Genomic DNA, 17,369 nt, shown 5'->3' with positions numbered 1-17,369 from the left:
CTGATGTCTGCTATAAAGTAGGAAATGGGTAACTTGGAGGTTGAGAACAACTGTAATGCCAAATGAGCTCACAACGCTTATTTACAGTGTAATCAGCTTCAACTGAGCAACTACAGAAACAAATGCATGGTGCCAGTTAATTCTATAAATTCTTTCAGAGTTCAAGGTTGATGTATCCCACTTGTCTGTCTTTTACACACATACTGAAACTTCAGCCAGGTGAGCCACAGTTTAGCTCTGCTAGCATATGCCAGTCAGTGTAAATACATCCTAACTGACGGTTGTGCTAGGATTTGGAACATTGCTGAAACATTTCTGAAAAGTAGAAAAAGATGGTGTGCTTCAAGTTCAGATTCTGTAGCCTGTTGTTAGCACTGAGCTTATTGACAAATGTAACACTGCTAGAAATATCTGAGAAACAGTGTGGGAGGGGAAAACTTTATCTGGGAACATTTCCTGCCTTCATGTTTGTTGGTTACATAGCATAGTCTTAGATTTTGCTGATCATATCTGAGGATGGCAAAACTCTTCAAATAAGAATTCTATAAAAATAACCTGGTGTCACTGAGGTGTAAGGTATGTAAATTAATCAAGACACCTAAGATAAGTTATCAAGCTGTCAAATTCCTGATGAAAGCTATTGTTTTTTGTGCTGTTCCGTGTCTGGAATGTGCAGGACATGTACCAGGTAAATCTCCCAGTACAGGCCTCCCTTTGTAAAGTCCTTAAGTGTAATTTATATGTAGGATTATATTCTGGGATGTGCATGTTTAAGTGATCTGAAATATGCATCCGGAATACTGTCTGCCACATAGACTAAGCTTCTGTACTGTAACCATTGTAATCTTATGCTGAAAGTTGGAATGCTTTTAGATAACTAATCTGATTAGCAATTTTAGTAGTACTGCTACTGGCTAGATTCTTAGTGTTCTGTAAATCCATAGTTAGAAGGTATCACAAGACACATGGCACTTGAAGTCAGTTCTGTGTGTAAGTTTTACGTTATGATCCACAACTTAATCTAGTCTTGGTTAAATTCCTTTTGAAATCCCAGAGTGCTAATCCTGCCCACCAAACACCAGTGGCAGCTAAAAATGCTGTCTATAGCTTAGGCTTGTAATAGTTGTACTGTGTTGTAAAACTTTTGTAGACTCTGCCATGCAAAGGAGCGAGCAAGGTTAAACTTCAGAAAGCTTCTTGCTGTAGGCCCTGAAGTGGGTGTGAGTACTGCTACTTGCTACATACTGCAAACAATTAGTTGAACAATAAGCTGTCATTATTTGGTTGACTGTTGAATTTTGGCTTTCCAAATTCAGCTGCTGTTACAGTTTAAGTGACTATATTTGCTTAAGCCCAAGAAGAAAACCAAAGTACTGATGCTCTTCTCTTTATAGGAAGCTAAACTCACTGACCAGTTGCCACTCATCATTGTATGTGATCGCTTTGACTTTGTCCACGACTTGGTGCTGTACCTGTATAGAAATAATCTCCAAAAATATATTGAGATTTATGTACAGAAGGTAAGTTACAATTTGTCACTTGGCTTTAATGAGTCAAACTGATCAATCTTTCTGGTATTATATGCAACTATAGGCATTATGTTTGTAAGTATTCTGCCAACAGCTTTGTACTTGGAGACTGACATTTAAGTACCTATTAGAGGCCTCTGATAAGTTAGCCCTTACAGGAGCCAGATCTCTTAGTTATTCTTTAGTCAAGCTGAGCAGTAACCCCTGCTAATGTGCCCCTTGAAGGAGGAAGACTTGGTAGAATAACTTTGGAGGTCTTGGGGTAGTTTTAACTTCCAGCATTTTAGTGGGGGGAAGTTGTCCTTTATACTCTCTGCAGGGACAAATTGGCTTGCTCGGGAGCTTTTCTCATGGGGACTGAGCATGAGTGAGCCACTGAACTCATGTGTGTGAACCCCTGCTGACTGAAGAATTGACTTTCAAGCTTGCTCAGAACCTCAGGAAGCTGGGAGTAAAGGCAGGAAGATGAGGTCAATCTTAACAAGCAGCCTTTAAGTGTGCTTCTAGGGATAAGTATTGACTGCCTGTACTGTGTGACAACACACTGACTTCTTTCAATTAGGTGAATCCAAGCCGTCTGCCTGTTGTTATTGGGGGACTGCTTGATGTGGATTGCTCCGAAGATGTGATAAAGAACCTTATCCTTGTAGTGAGAGGTCAATTTTCGACTGATGAACTTGTTGCAGAGGTTGAGAAAAGAAACAGGTATTAAACTTGTAGAAGTCTCTTAACATTGCCAGACTGGTAATGGTTATACTGCTCGTCTATCAATGCATGTCCTCATTACATAGCTAAAGCTGGTACTGACACAAGAAGAAGCTGCAGTTGTGGGTGAGCAAGCAGCAAAAGTCTGCTTTACTACTTGGCTGATGTGGAGATCTCTCTTAAGCAGCCTCCAGATAATGAGAGTCTTTGACATGTGGTGTTCTTCATGGTGTCAGAAAGTTATACCGTTCTAATAACGAACCAGAACGCAGGTCGGAATGGAGTACTAAACTCTGGTTTGGTTATTGACTCTATCCTACACTGAAGCTGACTTCTGTAGTGAAGAAACCGTGCAAGTGGATACTTGCTTATTCACTAAACCTCTCTAATGTGAAAACCGCTTCCTTCTAGGCTGAAACTGCTTCTGCCCTGGCTGGAAGCAAGAATTCACGAGGGTTGTGAGGAGCCTGCAACTCACAATGCACTGGCCAAAATATACATTGATAGCAACAACAACCCAGAAAGATTCCTGCGTGAGAATCCTTATTACGATAGTCGCGTTGTTGGCAAGTACTGTGAGAAGAGGGACCCTCACCTGGCCTGTGTGGCTTATGAGCGTGGACAGTGTGATTTGGAACTTATTAATGTACGTATGCCAAGGCAGCTGACTCGTGGGTTAAGTTCTAACCTGAGTATCATGGGATAGGTGTTCAGGTTTGACTGGCAAAAGCATTTATTTCCTAAAAAGTATTAAGCTAGGAACTGCTCGCTTAGGTAGTTATTTAATCTCCCTCTGCAACTTAATGAGAAATGGGAGACTCCCCTGGACATCCTAGAATGGGAGGCTAATGGAAGTATCAAAACCTGAGATTTTTAGTCTGTATCTGAGGCAGGCTTATTTGATGTTGCAATGCAATTAGCTCATCCATTGTAGGCTCGATAGCTGTGACTTCACTCTGAATAAACTTTGCCTTTCACTAGGTGTGCAATGAGAACTCTCTCTTCAAAAGTCTTTCCCGCTACTTAGTTCGCCGTAAAGACCCCGAACTGTGGGCCAGCGTGCTACTGGAAAGCAACCCTTACAGAAGACCGCTAATTGACCAGGTATAACTGACAGGACATTAAAAGGCTTTGCTGTCCTAACTTGACTTGCTAGTACCTGACTTAACTGATTTGTCAATGGCTTGACTCTGTCTGCAGGTTGTACAGACTGCACTGTCAGAGACACAGGACCCTGAAGAAGTCTCCGTTACTGTGAAGGCCTTCATGACTGCAGATCTTCCTAATGAGCTTATTGAACTGCTGGAGAAAATAGTTCTTGATAACTCTGTGTTCAGTGAGCACAGGTGTGTGAAGTCAAAACTAAGTCACAGGAACCTTGCAATTATGCGTGGTGCAGGTGTTAAATTGCTGTAATGTGGAACAGCAAATAAACTAATACCTTCTCCAGAGGGGAGGGTGAATTTCTTGATCATTACTTGATATGTACTAATATTTTCTTTCTCTTCAGGAATCTGCAGAACCTTCTCATTCTTACAGCTATTAAGGCTGATCGCACCCGTGTCATGGAATACATCAATCGCCTGGATAACTATGATGCTCCAGACATAGCCAATATAGCTATCAGCAATGAGCTTTTCGAGGAGGCATTTGCTATCTTCAGGAAGTTTGATGTCAACACATCAGCTGTACAGGTATCTTAAAATCTCAGTGTAATAACTCCTTGTGACGTGCATCCTCGCACGAGGACTTTGCTGTTAATGTGTGACTTCAGTACTTGACACCAATTAGCAAAGTGATCAAAGCTGCTCAGTGTCTTGTCTTACGAAGTAAAACAAACGCTGTGTATTGAACCCTCTACTAAGTGAAACTTTGTAAGCATAAAACCACTTACACTGTGTGGGTTGTATAGAGCAGTCCCTATATTAAAAGCAACTGTGGATCCATTAAGAACTAACATGAAACATAGCTCAGTGTCTTTGAAAACTGACCTTTATAGAGAGTGGCTGATCATGGTAACTCTTTCTTTAGGTGTTAATAGAGCACATTGGAAACCTGGATCGTGCATATGAATTTGCTGAACGCTGCAATGAGCCTGCTGTATGGAGTCAGCTGGCTAAAGCACAGCTTCAGAAGGGGATGGTAAAGGAAGCAATCGACTCGTACATTAAAGCAGATGATCCTTCCTCGTACATGGAAGTTGTTCAAGCTGCCAATGCCAGTGGTATGATTAAACTTTATTTAAGTCTTTTGCTGTTGATGATGTTCAGCTCTTCTGCGTGGTCTGTTGCTCAAACTGCAGTTCTGCCAAACCTGTATCTTGATGCAAGTAGAGGAATCTGGTCTTTCAAAGACTGCCCTAAACAAGAATGGGAAAAGATAGTGTATTCCACTTGCAGATAATCAGTGGTCTTATAATTACCTCTTTATCTAGCTGGAGACTTCTGTCAGAGCAGCTGCTACAAAGGAGGTCTTTGCATGAAGTTAAATACCAGGCTTTATTTAGTTAGGCCCATTGTAAGGTGACTTTAATGTAGTGTGCGCAGTATGATGGCTCGTCTTGATTGTTGGAGAATAGCTGTAGAAATACTTAGGTCAAACTAGGTTGAGCCAGTAGTATAGCTTACAAGTGTCCTCAATGGTGGGAAGTAAGCGTTCTGAACTGTTTCATAGGAAACTGGGAAGAACTGGTGAAGTATCTCCAGATGGCACGCAAGAAGGCCCGGGAGTCATATGTGGAAACGGAATTAATCTTTGCTCTTGCTAAAACAAACCGTCTAGCAGAGCTAGAGGAGTTTATCAATGGACCCAACAATGCACATATCCAACAAGTGAGTGAGACTGGTTTGGTTTTGCTGAATCACAGCAGCAGGCTCCTTAGGCCTTGCGAACCAGAGAGATGTTGGGACTTCTGTCTCTTTGGATATGCAGATAGATCTTGGACTTTAAAGGCATTTCCATTTTGATGATGACCTGAACACTACACATTTTATGTAAGCCCTTGACTGAAAACCTGCAAGAATAACCTGGTTATGCTCTCCCGTAGGTTGGCGATCGCTGTTACGATGAAAAGATGTATGAAGCAGCTAAGCTGTTGTATAACAATGTGTCCAACTTTGGCCGTTTAGCCTCGACTTTAGTTCACCTAGGTGAATACCAGGCAGCTGTGGACGGTGCTCGGAAAGCAAACAGTACTCGCACATGGAAAGAGGTAAACTTACTGATTGAACAAGTTAAGGGACTTCAAAGCTGTAGCCTCTTCAGAAGCTTTGATGGTAAGCAATAATGCAATTGTCAATTCCAGGTCTGCTTTGCTTGTGTTGATGGAAAAGAGTTCCGCCTGGCCCAGATGTGTGGACTCCATATTGTAGTGCATGCAGATGAGTTGGAAGAGCTAATTAACTATTACCAGGTAATTAAGCTGACTCCTGTTGTACAGTCAAAGTCTAAATTCTTTCATGGCAACTCTGTCCAAAACTGGAAATTTAGAGTCGGGTTGGTTCCTAATGTGACACATCTCTAACTGTCTGTATCTCTTAGGATCGTGGCTACTTTGAAGAGCTGATAACTATGTTGGAAGCAGCACTTGGACTTGAGCGAGCGCACATGGGGATGTTTACAGAGCTAGCAATTCTCTACTCCAAATTCAAGCCACAGAAGATGAGGGAGCACTTGGAGCTGTTCTGGTCCAGAGTCAACATCCCCAAGGTGAAAGTCTGAGGCCTTAAATTTAACTGAAAACACATCTGTCGGGATTGTCTGTACCCTAGCTCTTGCAATAGTAGCTCTTGAGGTTACTAATAGCACTAAAGCCTGAGCAGTGATGGACACTGATAGCAATATATGTTAATTGGAATTTCTAATATGCCTTTTGTTTAGGTTCTGAGAGCTGCAGAACAAGCCCATCTCTGGGCTGAACTGGTATTCTTGTACGATAAGTATGAAGAATATGATAATGCCATAATCACAATGATGAATCACCCAACAGATGCTTGGAAAGAAGGCCAGTTCAAAGATATCATCACTAAGGTATTGCTTTCGTAGTGAAAGGAGATAAATTTCTTGCTACGTGCGCTTCAGATCTCTTTCTTCACTAGCAGCCTGTTTAAAATTTGAAGTTCTTGATAATGCCACGTAAGTTCAAAGCAAGTCAGCTACAGTAACTAAAGAGATTTCTAAAGATAAAGAGTGAGTCTCAGATGGGTGGCTCAGTTGTGCTGGAATATCTGAGGTTATGTTTGTCTTTCACTTGGATTTCTCTACAATCAAACTTCTGCTCTGAATGTGCATCCTTACTCATCTCTAGGTGGCCAATGTGGAGCTGTATTACAAGGCAGTTCAATTCTATTTGGAATTTAAACCTCTGTTGCTCAATGATCTGTTGATGGTGTTGTCCCCTCGGCTTGACCATACTCGTGCTGTCACCTTCTTCACAAAGGTAATTCTCCTACTGTCCAGATCAAAGAAAAACTTGCAATTGGAAAAGCATTTGGCTGTAGTAGCATTTTAAAATGCTTAGCTACTTCACTGCCTCACAGGGAAGATGCTAGGAGACCTCTACAAAAAGTTATCTTGACTTAAATTTATCTACCTGATTCCTTGAAGGTTAAACAACTACCGCTGGTTAAGCCTTACTTGCGTTCTGTTCAAAATCACAACAACAAATCGGTGAATGAGTCCCTGAACAACCTCTTCATTATTGAAGAAGACTACCAGGTATGTCTTGTCTTGAAATGGTAGTATCTGGAATGGGTATTGACCGGCATGTTGTGTATGCTTCATAACATAATAGAAGCAGCTATTCCTGAATTTCAAAGTTCTATTTGAGCTGGCTTCTGTGTCAGTATTAACCTAATATTCTGGGTGTGTGTTTAATGTCTAGAACCACAGGTTTCTCTCTAATTTTCAGTAGATTTTACCTGCTTGCTGTTAACTTGCAATCCTTAAGTATATGTTCTTTGCCGCTTCAGACTGAACTATGGTGACTAGCCAAGGGTTAAGTGGAGAACTGTTAGTGGCTTTGTGGGAGCTTTTCCAGTCATTCCTACTGGGGATAGACTGGCTGCTTTGTTAGGTGTGACAGATCAGCTTTTATTTAAGGCAAGCAGTGGGTGCTAAGGAAAGAACTCGCAGAAAAGGCGAACGGTTATGATGTCTAGCTGCTCTACTGTTTTCAGAGGCTCTTAATCTCAGCAGTCACTACTGAAAAATACTGACTGGAATACCCTAAACTACATGTGTGTCAAACAGCAGCTTCTCAAAGAGGAAAAAAAGAAAAAACCCAAAAAACCAAAACCCAAACACCCAGTTCTCTCTGCAGGTCTGGCTAGAATACTTTATCCTCCTAGAATTAGGAATACAGAACTAAGACGTATGGAAAATATTTGCCTCTTTGTGGATGCAGTTGTGTATTTGAGGTGTGAATAACTTCTTTTTGTACTTAACTCAGGCTCTTAGGACTTCCATAGATGCTTATGACAACTTTGACAACATTTCTCTTGCTCAACGTTTGGAGAAACATGAACTAATAGAATTCCGAAGAATTGCTGCGTATCTCTTCAAAGGAAACAATCGCTGGAAACAGAGCGTAGAACTCTGCAAGAAAGACAGACTTTATAAGGTAAGACCACTACGCAGTTCTGGTTTAGCATACTTGGCTTGCTTGGAGACCCATGATTTTGTAGTAAAGCTGCGCCTTTTTGGATGCCGCTAGGTGGTGCCTGTTGCTAACCTGGCAAATCTTGCTTCCGCGTGGCAGTAGATGGACAGATTTCTTGGAAACAAGTCATAGAATGCCTCCTCTCTGCTAATGTCAGTAATAGATTGCAGCTTAGTTAAATACCATATCCATGTCAGTGATTGTACTATGGCATCTGAGGCTGAACAGACTCTCTCCTGTTGTAGGATGCAATGCAGTATGCTTCAGAATCCAAAGATACCGAGTTGGCAGAAGAGTTGTTGCAGTGGTTCTTGCAGGAGAACAAGAAAGAATGCTTTGGTGCTTGCCTCTTCACCTGCTATGATCTCCTGAGGCCAGATGTTGTCTTGGAAACAGCGTGGAGGCACAACATCATGGACTTTGCCATGCCATACTTTATTCAGGTCATGAAGGAATACTTGACCAAGGTAAGAGCAGGTGCTTCTCCAACACTGAAAGCTTGTTAGTCACTGTGGTGTATGCCTTGAGACGTCTGCTTGCTACTAACATTGATATGGGCTTTGTCAAATGTCTGTCTGTCCATGTCCACACTTATTTTTCAGTCCATCTGGGGAGAGACTTCGCCCTCTAAGAGACTGAAACACTTGCAGACTCCACTACGAATTGCAGAACCTACATCAGTAGTATTTGCCTGACCATGGGCAGTGTCTTAAAGTAGTGCCAGGATTCAGGCTTTTCATATGCTGTGTCAGTCAGGAATCTCAGCTGGCATCCAGCTCTAACTAAATTCTAGACTGTATACTAAAAAAGCTTTATAGCTAGATCTTGAGTTAACTTGGTCTGCTGTGCATTTAACCTAAAACGTGGCTCTGATACTTAATGGCACTAATTATGACTCGGCTTTTGTTTGAAGTGACCTAGGATGGGGAAAGTACTTGGTAATGCTCTGAGAGACTTGAACCAGATTTGAGTTAAATACCAACTGTCACTAGCAAGACTTGCCCAGCTGAAGCTTTCAGAGTATCTTCCAGTGAAATGGTGTAAATTCCTTAATGATTAGACTCCTTCTGTGAGAAGTAAAAGCTTAACTCAATGCTTGAGTTGATGAAGACTAAGAGTGCCTATTTGTCTAGAAGATTTGCCTGGCTGTTAACTTCTGAAGGCAGGACTACTCTGTAGTCCTATAGCAATTTGCTATCCTTAAATGCTGTATTTTGGGGGAGGTGGGGAGCTATCTAAGTAATAGCATTGCCTGTCAGATATGCCTCATGTACCAAGCTAATACTAGGCCTCTCTTGAGAGTAGTAGTCTTGGAGTAGGATTCTTAAAAGATTAAAATTTCATGGTCTGCTAAAGGATTAGGGTATAACTGTAGTGTAGCCAATGAAATCAATGCAGTAAGATCTAGCAACAAGCAGAGCTGCCTTTCTAAAGCAGATACTTCTGGTGTATCTTTGTTTTGACTCGCCTGTATCTTAATTATTTCTTCCCTGACGCTTTTGTTTCTACCTTTTATATGCTAAATATGGAATTTGATTTTTCTAAGCTGCACCTTCTGAATTCCTTTGCAGGTTGATGCAATAAAGGAAAAGGTGAAAGTTGATTCTTGTTTTCCATCTTTAAGTCTGGAGGACTAAGTCTAAGGATTCTGCATGAGTTTTTTTTCTTTCCTATGTTTACTACACTGCTGCTACTGCTTTTCCCCCAAACAAAATATCACTAAAGCATATGCAAATTGTTTAACTCTACAAGTAGCTAGTGCTGTAGGACAAAAGTAGATTCATTTGCTACTAATAAGCTAATAGATCCTCAGGAAGGGCTTACAGGTGATCAGTTGGATCACAGTCAACCTGGTATCGAAAGGATACACAAGTGCTACTATTCGACAGCCAATCTGACTGGAAGAACCTCCTACAACAAGAAATAATTAAGTCTTGCACCACTGTCTCTGAACCATAAGTCAATATGGCATTTGCTAGTTTAAGGACTGTGATCCAGTTTCTGATCTCTTGACCATTACTAATGCGTGCTGACAGTAGGCAGAATAGATACTAGCTGCTTCAGAAGGGACTCTTCCTCATTCAGGTATCCAGTTCTTCTGGTGCTAGTCTAATTCACGTGGTGCTCTAGTTCACGTAGCAACTTAAAACTCCAGCTATTAGACAAAGTCTGTGGTTCTCTTCCCTGTAGTAAATTTCTTGTAGTTGTGCAAAAAAAAAAAAAAGACTGCCTTCCAAGCTCTTCAGCTTCACTAAACTTCTCTTGCTACCTCATTTAAAAAAAAAAAAAAGTAATGCTTATTGATCTTCTGAGGCTTGCCTTTTGCTATGCAGTTTTGCCCTTCTGAAGGGCAACCTCTAAGGTTTCTGTCCATCCGCTTCTGTACAAATACCACTCGGATTCTCCTTAGACCAGAGGTCAGCCTTAGCGTGAGTTTTCCGTTAATGTGGTTGAGCAAAGGGCGAACAAACTGACAAATGGCTTGAAGACGGACTAAATGCAAACTGCTTCTTGGTGACAAGATGTCTGTAATTACACCACTGGAACTCAAGGCTAACCTGACTAAAATGCATAGTGTAAGGTCCTTCAGCAGCTAGTAAGTGAGGCAGTAAGAAAGCGTGTGTGTGAAAAAAGGTAATTGAACTGCAGTGTTTGCATAAACTACGCATGTGTAGCAGTCATTGCAATTACATCCCACTATTCCTTAAGCTACAAGGCATTGCTGTGGGCTGCGTGTGGTTTTTTGGGGGGAGCCTGTATGGCAGTCATCTTCAGACCTCACTCTTGCTTCAGTACTTTTGCCTCTTTTTCATGCACACATAACACAATAACATTGAATGCATGTTACTTTTCCTCTGCAGCTTATTGCAGTCCCTGTGGAAAAGCCTTTAAAACAATCTTGCTACAAGTGTGTAGGGTACTGAACCTGGTGATGCTCAAGCAAGTGGTGTAAGAACCATCCTGCAGGCTGGTTTCAAACCTGTGCTTGTTTACTGTAAATATTTGTTTAGCTCTGAGGGGAGGCATCAAAACTGGGTCAAAAATGCATTAAATGTCCTGGGCTGGAGGCTTTCCAAGTGCGTGTAAGCCGAATGCCTCTGCTTAGTAGCAAACTCTGCACATTCTCCTTGGATTTGCATCTCTAAACTTGTGCTTCTGTGTTCAGTGTGTTGCTATTCAAGTTAAAAACAGTGCAGTTCTCAGCATGGTGTCTGGAAAGGAGTCTCAAAGCATTGGCATACACTCCTGTGCACTTTGACAGCAGCAAGCCAGATACTGGTGTGAGGCAACAAAAAGGCTTGCCATGAAAGCCCAGTCAATGAATGAACTCGTAAAGCTCAGGACTTGTGCCACTTCCTGGATTTATGCCTCTAATTGAGGTTACAAATTAACAGGCTTATGGAACGCATGTTGTAATTCACAGCTAAAATGAAGAAAGCTGTTAGAGCTGCCTGCAAATATTTGCTCATGTAGCACGGTTAAGCTGAAAACTGTTCGACTCATGGATGTTGGTGTAGCTGAATAAGTAATGCCGACCCTGTGTAAGTACAGGAAACCTGTCTTCAAACTCATTTTATTAAGGACGCCAATGAAATGAGAGACTAACCTGGTTTGTGAGTTGTCTTGCTGTCTTAAAAAGTAATTGGCATGATTGTCTCTGACTTTATTCTAAATCTTATCTCCCAGGTAAAATACCAATACCTAATTTTTGTGGTTTTAGTTTCAGGGCCTGCCTTAGACTGTAGTAACGCTGAGTTTCCTTGGATCCGTTTTAGTAACGAGCAGTATTTCGCTACAGAACAAGTTTCTTCTCTTGCCTTTCCGTAGGGGTGGGCTAACAGCACAATTGCACTTGCTGTGCAGCAAAGTGAAGCTGGCTAGTCTTGTCTTGTTACTGTGTGTTAAGCTCGAACAAGTTGAGTGTTTTGTGGGTTTAGGCTGACTGCCACACAGTTCTAGCGTGGAAAAAAAAGCAAGTCTTATACACATGCATTCTCTGCATTTGAACTTAAATTGCATGAGTGAATGGGTTTGGAAAGTGAAATCTTGAGGCTCAAGTGACATGTCGGATGCTATTGCAGTCTTCTGTATACAAATACCAACTTCAGATTACTTTGCCTCAATGCTACATTCAGGGAAACTTCTCCAGGTCTGGGCATTATCTTAGCAATTGCTCCAACAGCAAAGGTCTCCAGCTGACACTCTGCTAAAATCTGAGTTTGTGTCCTAAGGCTGTTGGTTTGAAGTAGTTGGAGCAACAGTGCCTGATGAGCTTACTGATGTCAAAGTAGCTCTAGTCCAGTATGGGACCTTTCATACAAAGCTTCAGCCTGGAGTCAGCTTTCAAAGAAGTTCCACAAATCCCTCAATTAGGGATTTTTTTTCAGGAAACGGACAATCTTGACTGCACCAGTACCAACATTGCTACTTGAATTGATCTTAACTTGTAAATGGTCTCCTTTTCTTGATGGGTGTTAACATACCACTAAGGCTTTTCCACTTCTCTGCCATGAATGAGTACCTCTGTTAGAGGAGTTTTTTTAATCGTTGGTCTCAATTCCAGGTGGATAAACTGGATGCATCAGAGTCTTTGAGAAAGGAAGAGGAGCAAGCTACGGAAACACAACCTATTGTTTATGGTAATGTTGTAGTTCATATGTTGTCAGTAACACGTTTTGTTTTTAAAGCACTGCTTCTCTAGTCATGGCTTTTCCCAAGGAAGTCCTTGGAAATGGGGAACGTTCTTCGTGTGAAATCAAGTCTTAAGGGAACGTGTTCCAAAACAGTAGATAAAGTACAACTCTGACGCTGCTGCTCAGATTGGATGTGGACTGCAGGATTTAAGATTGTGCCAGCTCATGCTGGGGAGTTATTGTTAAACATACAAATGTCTCCAGGGAAGTTGCAGGAGTTTTGCTGACCGAACTCTTGGTTCTGAGGAATAAAGATGAAACTGTTCTGTCTTCCAGGTCAGCCACAGCTAATGTTGACAGCAGGACCCAGTGTCGCAGTTCCTCCACAGGCACCTTTTGGCTATGGCTACACTGCACCTCCATACGGGCAACCGCAGCCTGGCTTTGGGTACAGCATGTAAGGTGCAGCACAAGTCAGTTTGGAGCTAGCATATTTTCTTACTGAAACTCCACCGTCCCTCCCCGCTTTAACTCGTAACAGGGAAAAGCAAGAGTTCTGCCTCGTGTTCTTGTAACCTTTATTTCATGAAGGACTGTTTTTTCTAGCGCAAACTATTTGAATCACTTATGTTAAATCTTTTTCACATTCCATGTCACTTAGACTTTACTTTAAAAGGGGAATAGTTTAAACAACTTGGTTCAAGTGGGCTTTTGCAGGACTGCTTATTACCATTAAGTCTATTGTGAAGATTCTGATTTGCACTCTATAGTGTTAAACTCTAATATTGAATCTTAAGTTCATTGTATGTGAGCAGCTTACAGTATGTACTGTCTATTCTAAATGCATTTAAGTCTCACTGTATATTCGGAGAAAGCTAAAGCAAAGATACTTGTATTTGACCTTGCAAGACTGCTGACAAGAGACAACACTAATCAGCATATCCTACCCTGGTTGGATTGCATAGCTCTAAAAGAATTTAAAATGCGTACAGACAACCTTGCCTGACTTAAAATGAGTAAAAGTTTGGGGTTTTTTTTCCATAACCTATGCAGGTTTTCCAGTTATGCATATAGCAAATGCTAGTGTCTTTTTGCTCACTCCATACGTAACAGATGACCTTATGTTGTGCTGTATCCTGTGCTTTTGTGGGACATTCCATTCAGGAACAGAGCACCATGATTCCAATCTGTGTATTTACTAACCCTGCCCTGAGGTTTGTGTATGTTGGATATTGTGGTGTTTTAGATCACTGTTTTGAGTGTACAGAAGAGAGAATTCAAGCATATTGCTGTTCAGTTTTGTTTGTGCAATTTGAAATTACTCAATTTAAAAATAAATTACTGGACTGTGGACATGCTGCATAGTGGTAGCTTCACTTTACTGTCGTCGAAAAGAACCTTTGAACTCGAACCGAGTATTACAGTGCTGGCAGTGTGGGGCGCGCAAGCGCGTACACCCAAGGGCGTGAGGGGCCGTTAGGAGAGCAGCAACGGAGACCATTAGCGGTGTCTTGCACCGAGGGGGCGATACAAGAAAACATGTAATGCTTTTTCTATAGAAAGATTATGCCAGAGAGAAGAAAACAGCACTTTTCTATAGTTGGCTGTGTTGTGGTCAACTACAGCAGATTTGACCAGGTGATACGTTAGGATTGTAGTAGGGTGTGTCAGTTCAATTGAGATCATGTTCTAGGTATGTAAGTTGCCTTAAATATATTTAGCTTCAAATAAAATTGACTTAAATGTTTCTCTATGAATACTGTCATATTTGAGCGTAATGAGTATCACAGCACTGGCCGTATCTCTGATAGCTGTAGAAGCTTCTGTCTCTTAACCGGGAGCCGTCCTTAGTGTCAGGTTCTGGCTCGGAGGCTGAATCCCCTTCCTGCTTGCTCCTGTGAACTCCACAGCTGTATTGTGCGATCCCGCAGCAGTTCCCTGTGTAATGGCGGGTGTCGGCGTCTGGGGGGCCTTCACCTGCCACAGGCTCTACGTGGCTGTAGTCTTCGTTCAGGAGTGTGCTGGAGCAAAAGTCTGCAGCGAGTAGTGTCAGTCTTTTTCCAGGAAACACAAAATTGTTACTCTACCCTTAATTGGTTTAGTGGTGGACTTGGTAATTTTAGGTTAATGGTTGGACTGGATGATCCTAAAGGTCTTTTCTAACCTAAATGACTCTATGATTCTTTGAAAAGTATTATGCCTAAATAAGAGGTGCAGTATAAAAACTTCTCAATTCTCTGTGTTTATTACGCTTGCGTTTCGACCCCTCTGACATTCCCTCTGGGTCTGTAAATTTGACTGATGGAGACAAATCCTTCTGTTCCCTCTCTTACAACATATTTCATAGGTACTCAACTGGAAAATGTGGTTGAGAGGCTGTAAAAGAAATGCGCTCAGCAGCACAGTTCTCCCAAAACAGCTTTGTTATAAAACTGATTCAGAGAAAGTCCACCTCATTAGGAGTGCAGGGGACTTGGCTTTTACAGTGTTAGAGCTACACCGGAGCTGCACAGGTAGAATTTACACATGAGCCATGATCAGCATGATCTGAACTCTGTCCAGCAACTTCCGTAATCAAGTGCTTCCTTAAACCCAAGAGGACCTGTTAATCCCAAGTAGAACAGGATTTAAGTCAGTCCCTGTACAACCACCCATCTATATGTAGGGTAACTCCCTCTACCTTGGCTAAAGATTCCTGCAAGTGCAGTAGCTACAGCCACCTCCAGCAAGGAGCAGGGCTTACAGCTTCTCCTTCTCAGTGTTTACTTGAGGTCTGGACTGCAAAGCCTGTTGAGATTACCGGTTATGAGCTGTTGCATCAGTTACTCTATTGGAAACTTTGTGCAGGAAGTGCCTACAGCTGCCCCCACCTGTCTGGAGACATTTTTAACTGCTTCAGCAGCTACTCTTTTCTGAATTACAGGAAGTTTTTTTTCAAGGCATACATTCTTTAAAGCAGAGAGGGGGAACCTGTCATTTTTAGCACATGTGAGAACTTCAGTTAAACTTTATTAATGCTTCTATTCAGCCGGTAAACCAGACAAAGTGCAACATCCTCAATCAATTGCACAAGCCTTAAATACACTGGGTTCCTTTCTGTGGGTAGTAAAATTCTGCTAGCTTTACTTTCCTTAACTCCCCTGAGCCTAGCATGTTCTTTCCAACTTTAGAACACAATACAGAAGCTAGAGAAACTCATGACTTGCAAGTTGAAATCTCTTACAAAACCTGGTTATTTTATTTATACTGAGAGAACATACAGAAAAATCCCCAAACTTGGGATTTTATCCCTTCAGTACTGATATACACCAATGCATTTGGATTTCTTTGATCCCCAGTTTAGAAGAGTTTTAGGTGACCAGAAACTTCATCTATTACATCAGCTGGTCCCGGTCCAATGCCAAGGACTGTCTGGGAGCCTGGAGCTATCTGAGTACGACCCGCGTCTTGTATTAAGCTCACGGTCAGTCCGAGGTGTTTAGCATCAGTCAGGAGTTGGATCAGAGTCTCTTCATCAGGAGCTTTGAGGACCACTTTAGGTTGTCCGCAGTATTCCCACTGTTTCAGGAGTTCAGGATTTCTTCTCTGAACTTGCTTGTAGGCAGAAACAGCAGCATGGGAACACTGCGCTGCTACTTTCCCCTTTCCCATCTTCAAATCGTTGCGGACAATCAGCACCATCTTGAACTCCCCGGACTCTCCCATGATGTTAGCTTCGCTCCCCAGGTTGTTTGCAGATGCAGCCATTCTGGCTTTGGGCTGCCTTAAAAATCTCCCACGAATGCCCCATCCTAGGCACACTCCGCACACGACTCCAGCGACGACGCTGAGGAAGCCGGGTTGAGACAGATAATCCATGATGGATTCTGGAGACTGGCTAGGAAAGGGGGGGAAAGATAGAATTTACTCAAGCGTTTTTCAACTTGTGAGAGCTCACCTGGTTATTTGCAGACAAGGTTTGTTTAAAAAAAAGAATTATCCCATCTTAACAGATAGATGTGGTACTTCGGGACATGGTTTAGTGGGCACGGTGGTGTTGGGTTGATGGTTGGACTGATGATCTTAGAGCTCCTTTCCAACCTTAACGATTCCTAGTTTTTACTTTCATTATAAATAACCCAGCCACCAAGCCAAGAAACATGAAATTGCTGCTCTTCCCTTAATTGGTTTAGTGATGGACTTGGTAGTGTTGGGTTAACGGTTGGACTGGATGATCTTAAAGGTCTTCTCCAACCTAAACGATTCGATGATCTTCGTGCATGGGGAAAGGATGTTCAGAGACGCCTTCCTCGGCACGCAGTCTCCTGCTTTCCCAGCGACAGCTTCCGAAGCGCAGACACGTCACCAGTGACGGTGCACAACCTACCGGTGACTGGCTTCAACTCGGGAAGCAGAACGAAATAAAAAAAAAAAAAAACAAACCGCAAATTATGTTAAAGTTACACCTAAAAACGGTGAGAGAAACGGTAAAACGGTGGCGTTTTTTAAAGTCAATACCCCAAAATCTACTCGAGGGCTACTTCCCGGGAGGGAGCGAGGGGCGGAGCAGAGCCGCCCCCAGCTCCGCCGAGGGCTGCGGCAGCTCGGGCAGCCGCGGCCCCGCCAGGCGACCGCCGGTGCAAGCGACCGCGGCGGGCGGGCCGGCATCGGGTAAATCTAACCCTGACGGAGGAAGGCGGCAAAAAAACGAGGGCGAAACGAGCCGGGCCGGGCCCCGGGGCGCCGCCGGGGCGGGAGGTGCCGGCTCCCCGTGTTCCCGCGTCCCCGCGCCCCTCAGGGCGGCACCGGCGGCCGTGCCCCCCCCGCCCCGCTTACCCGCCGCGCGCCCACCAGGCCGCTGCC

General features: G+C 42.8%; 2 protein-coding genes across 6 annotated transcripts in view; one reads left to right on the top strand and one right to left on the bottom strand.

The window, feature by feature from the left end:
* Positions 1-13,887, top strand: part of CLTC (clathrin heavy chain) — a 36,954-nt gene extending 23,067 nt beyond the window's left edge. For 3 of the 4 annotated variants that reach the window (XM_075719947.1, XM_075719944.1, XM_075719946.1), the window contains 18 exons: positions 1,395-1,520; positions 2,092-2,234; positions 2,646-2,880; positions 3,216-3,338; positions 3,435-3,580; positions 3,745-3,928; positions 4,266-4,458; positions 4,908-5,065; positions 5,281-5,445; positions 5,539-5,646; positions 5,775-5,942; positions 6,114-6,263; positions 6,541-6,672; positions 6,840-6,950; positions 7,684-7,854; positions 8,139-8,360; positions 12,458-12,533; positions 12,864-13,887. In XM_075719947.1, the coding sequence (XP_075576062.1) occupies positions 1,395-1,520; positions 2,092-2,234; positions 2,646-2,880; positions 3,216-3,338; positions 3,435-3,580; positions 3,745-3,928; positions 4,266-4,458; positions 4,908-5,065; positions 5,281-5,445; positions 5,539-5,646; positions 5,775-5,942; positions 6,114-6,263; positions 6,541-6,672; positions 6,840-6,950; positions 7,684-7,854; positions 8,139-8,360; positions 12,458-12,533; positions 12,864-12,988 (2,736 nt within the window). In that variant the 3' untranslated portion in view covers positions 12,989-13,887. Of the gene's footprint in view, positions 1-1,394; positions 1,521-2,091; positions 2,235-2,645; positions 2,881-3,215; positions 3,339-3,434; positions 3,581-3,744; positions 3,929-4,265; positions 4,459-4,907; positions 5,066-5,280; positions 5,446-5,538; positions 5,647-5,774; positions 5,943-6,113; positions 6,264-6,540; positions 6,673-6,839; positions 6,951-7,683; positions 7,855-8,138; positions 8,361-12,457; positions 12,539-12,863 lie in introns of all 4 variants that reach the window. The other variant, XM_075719945.1, reaches the window with a different exon arrangement.
* Positions 13,888-15,763: 1,876 nt separating this feature from the next.
* Positions 15,764-17,361, bottom strand: PTRH2 (peptidyl-tRNA hydrolase 2). 2 transcript variants are annotated; one of them, XM_075720052.1, is made up of 2 exons: positions 17,343-17,361; positions 15,764-16,404 (listed from the first exon to the last, which is right to left on the bottom strand). In XM_075720052.1, the coding sequence occupies exon 2, from the start codon at positions 16,383-16,385 to the stop codon at positions 15,867-15,869; it is 519 nt and encodes a 172-aa protein (XP_075576167.1). In that variant the 5' UTR covers positions 16,386-16,404; positions 17,343-17,361; the 3' UTR covers positions 15,764-15,866. The 2 variants fall into 2 exon arrangements, with proteins under 2 accessions (XP_075576167.1, XP_075576169.1); XM_075720054.1 differs by lacking the exon at positions 17,343-17,361 and adding an exon at positions 16,762-16,854.
* Between the last annotated feature and the right edge of the window lie 8 nt (positions 17,362-17,369).

The sequence above is a fragment of the Pelecanus crispus genome, chromosome 12 (assembly GCF_030463565.1).
Source record: "Pelecanus crispus isolate bPelCri1 chromosome 12, bPelCri1.pri, whole genome shotgun sequence".
Lineage (NCBI taxonomy): Eukaryota > Metazoa > Chordata > Aves > Pelecaniformes > Pelecanidae > Pelecanus > Pelecanus crispus.
This window is presented reverse-complemented; position numbering and strand designations above follow the sequence as displayed.

What these genes read in the sequence shown, in the direction of transcription:
- PTRH2 (XM_075720052.1), bottom strand. Translation starts at nt 16,385, where the DNA reads ATGGATTATCTGTCTCAACCCGGCTTCCTCAGCGTCGTCGCTGGAGTC.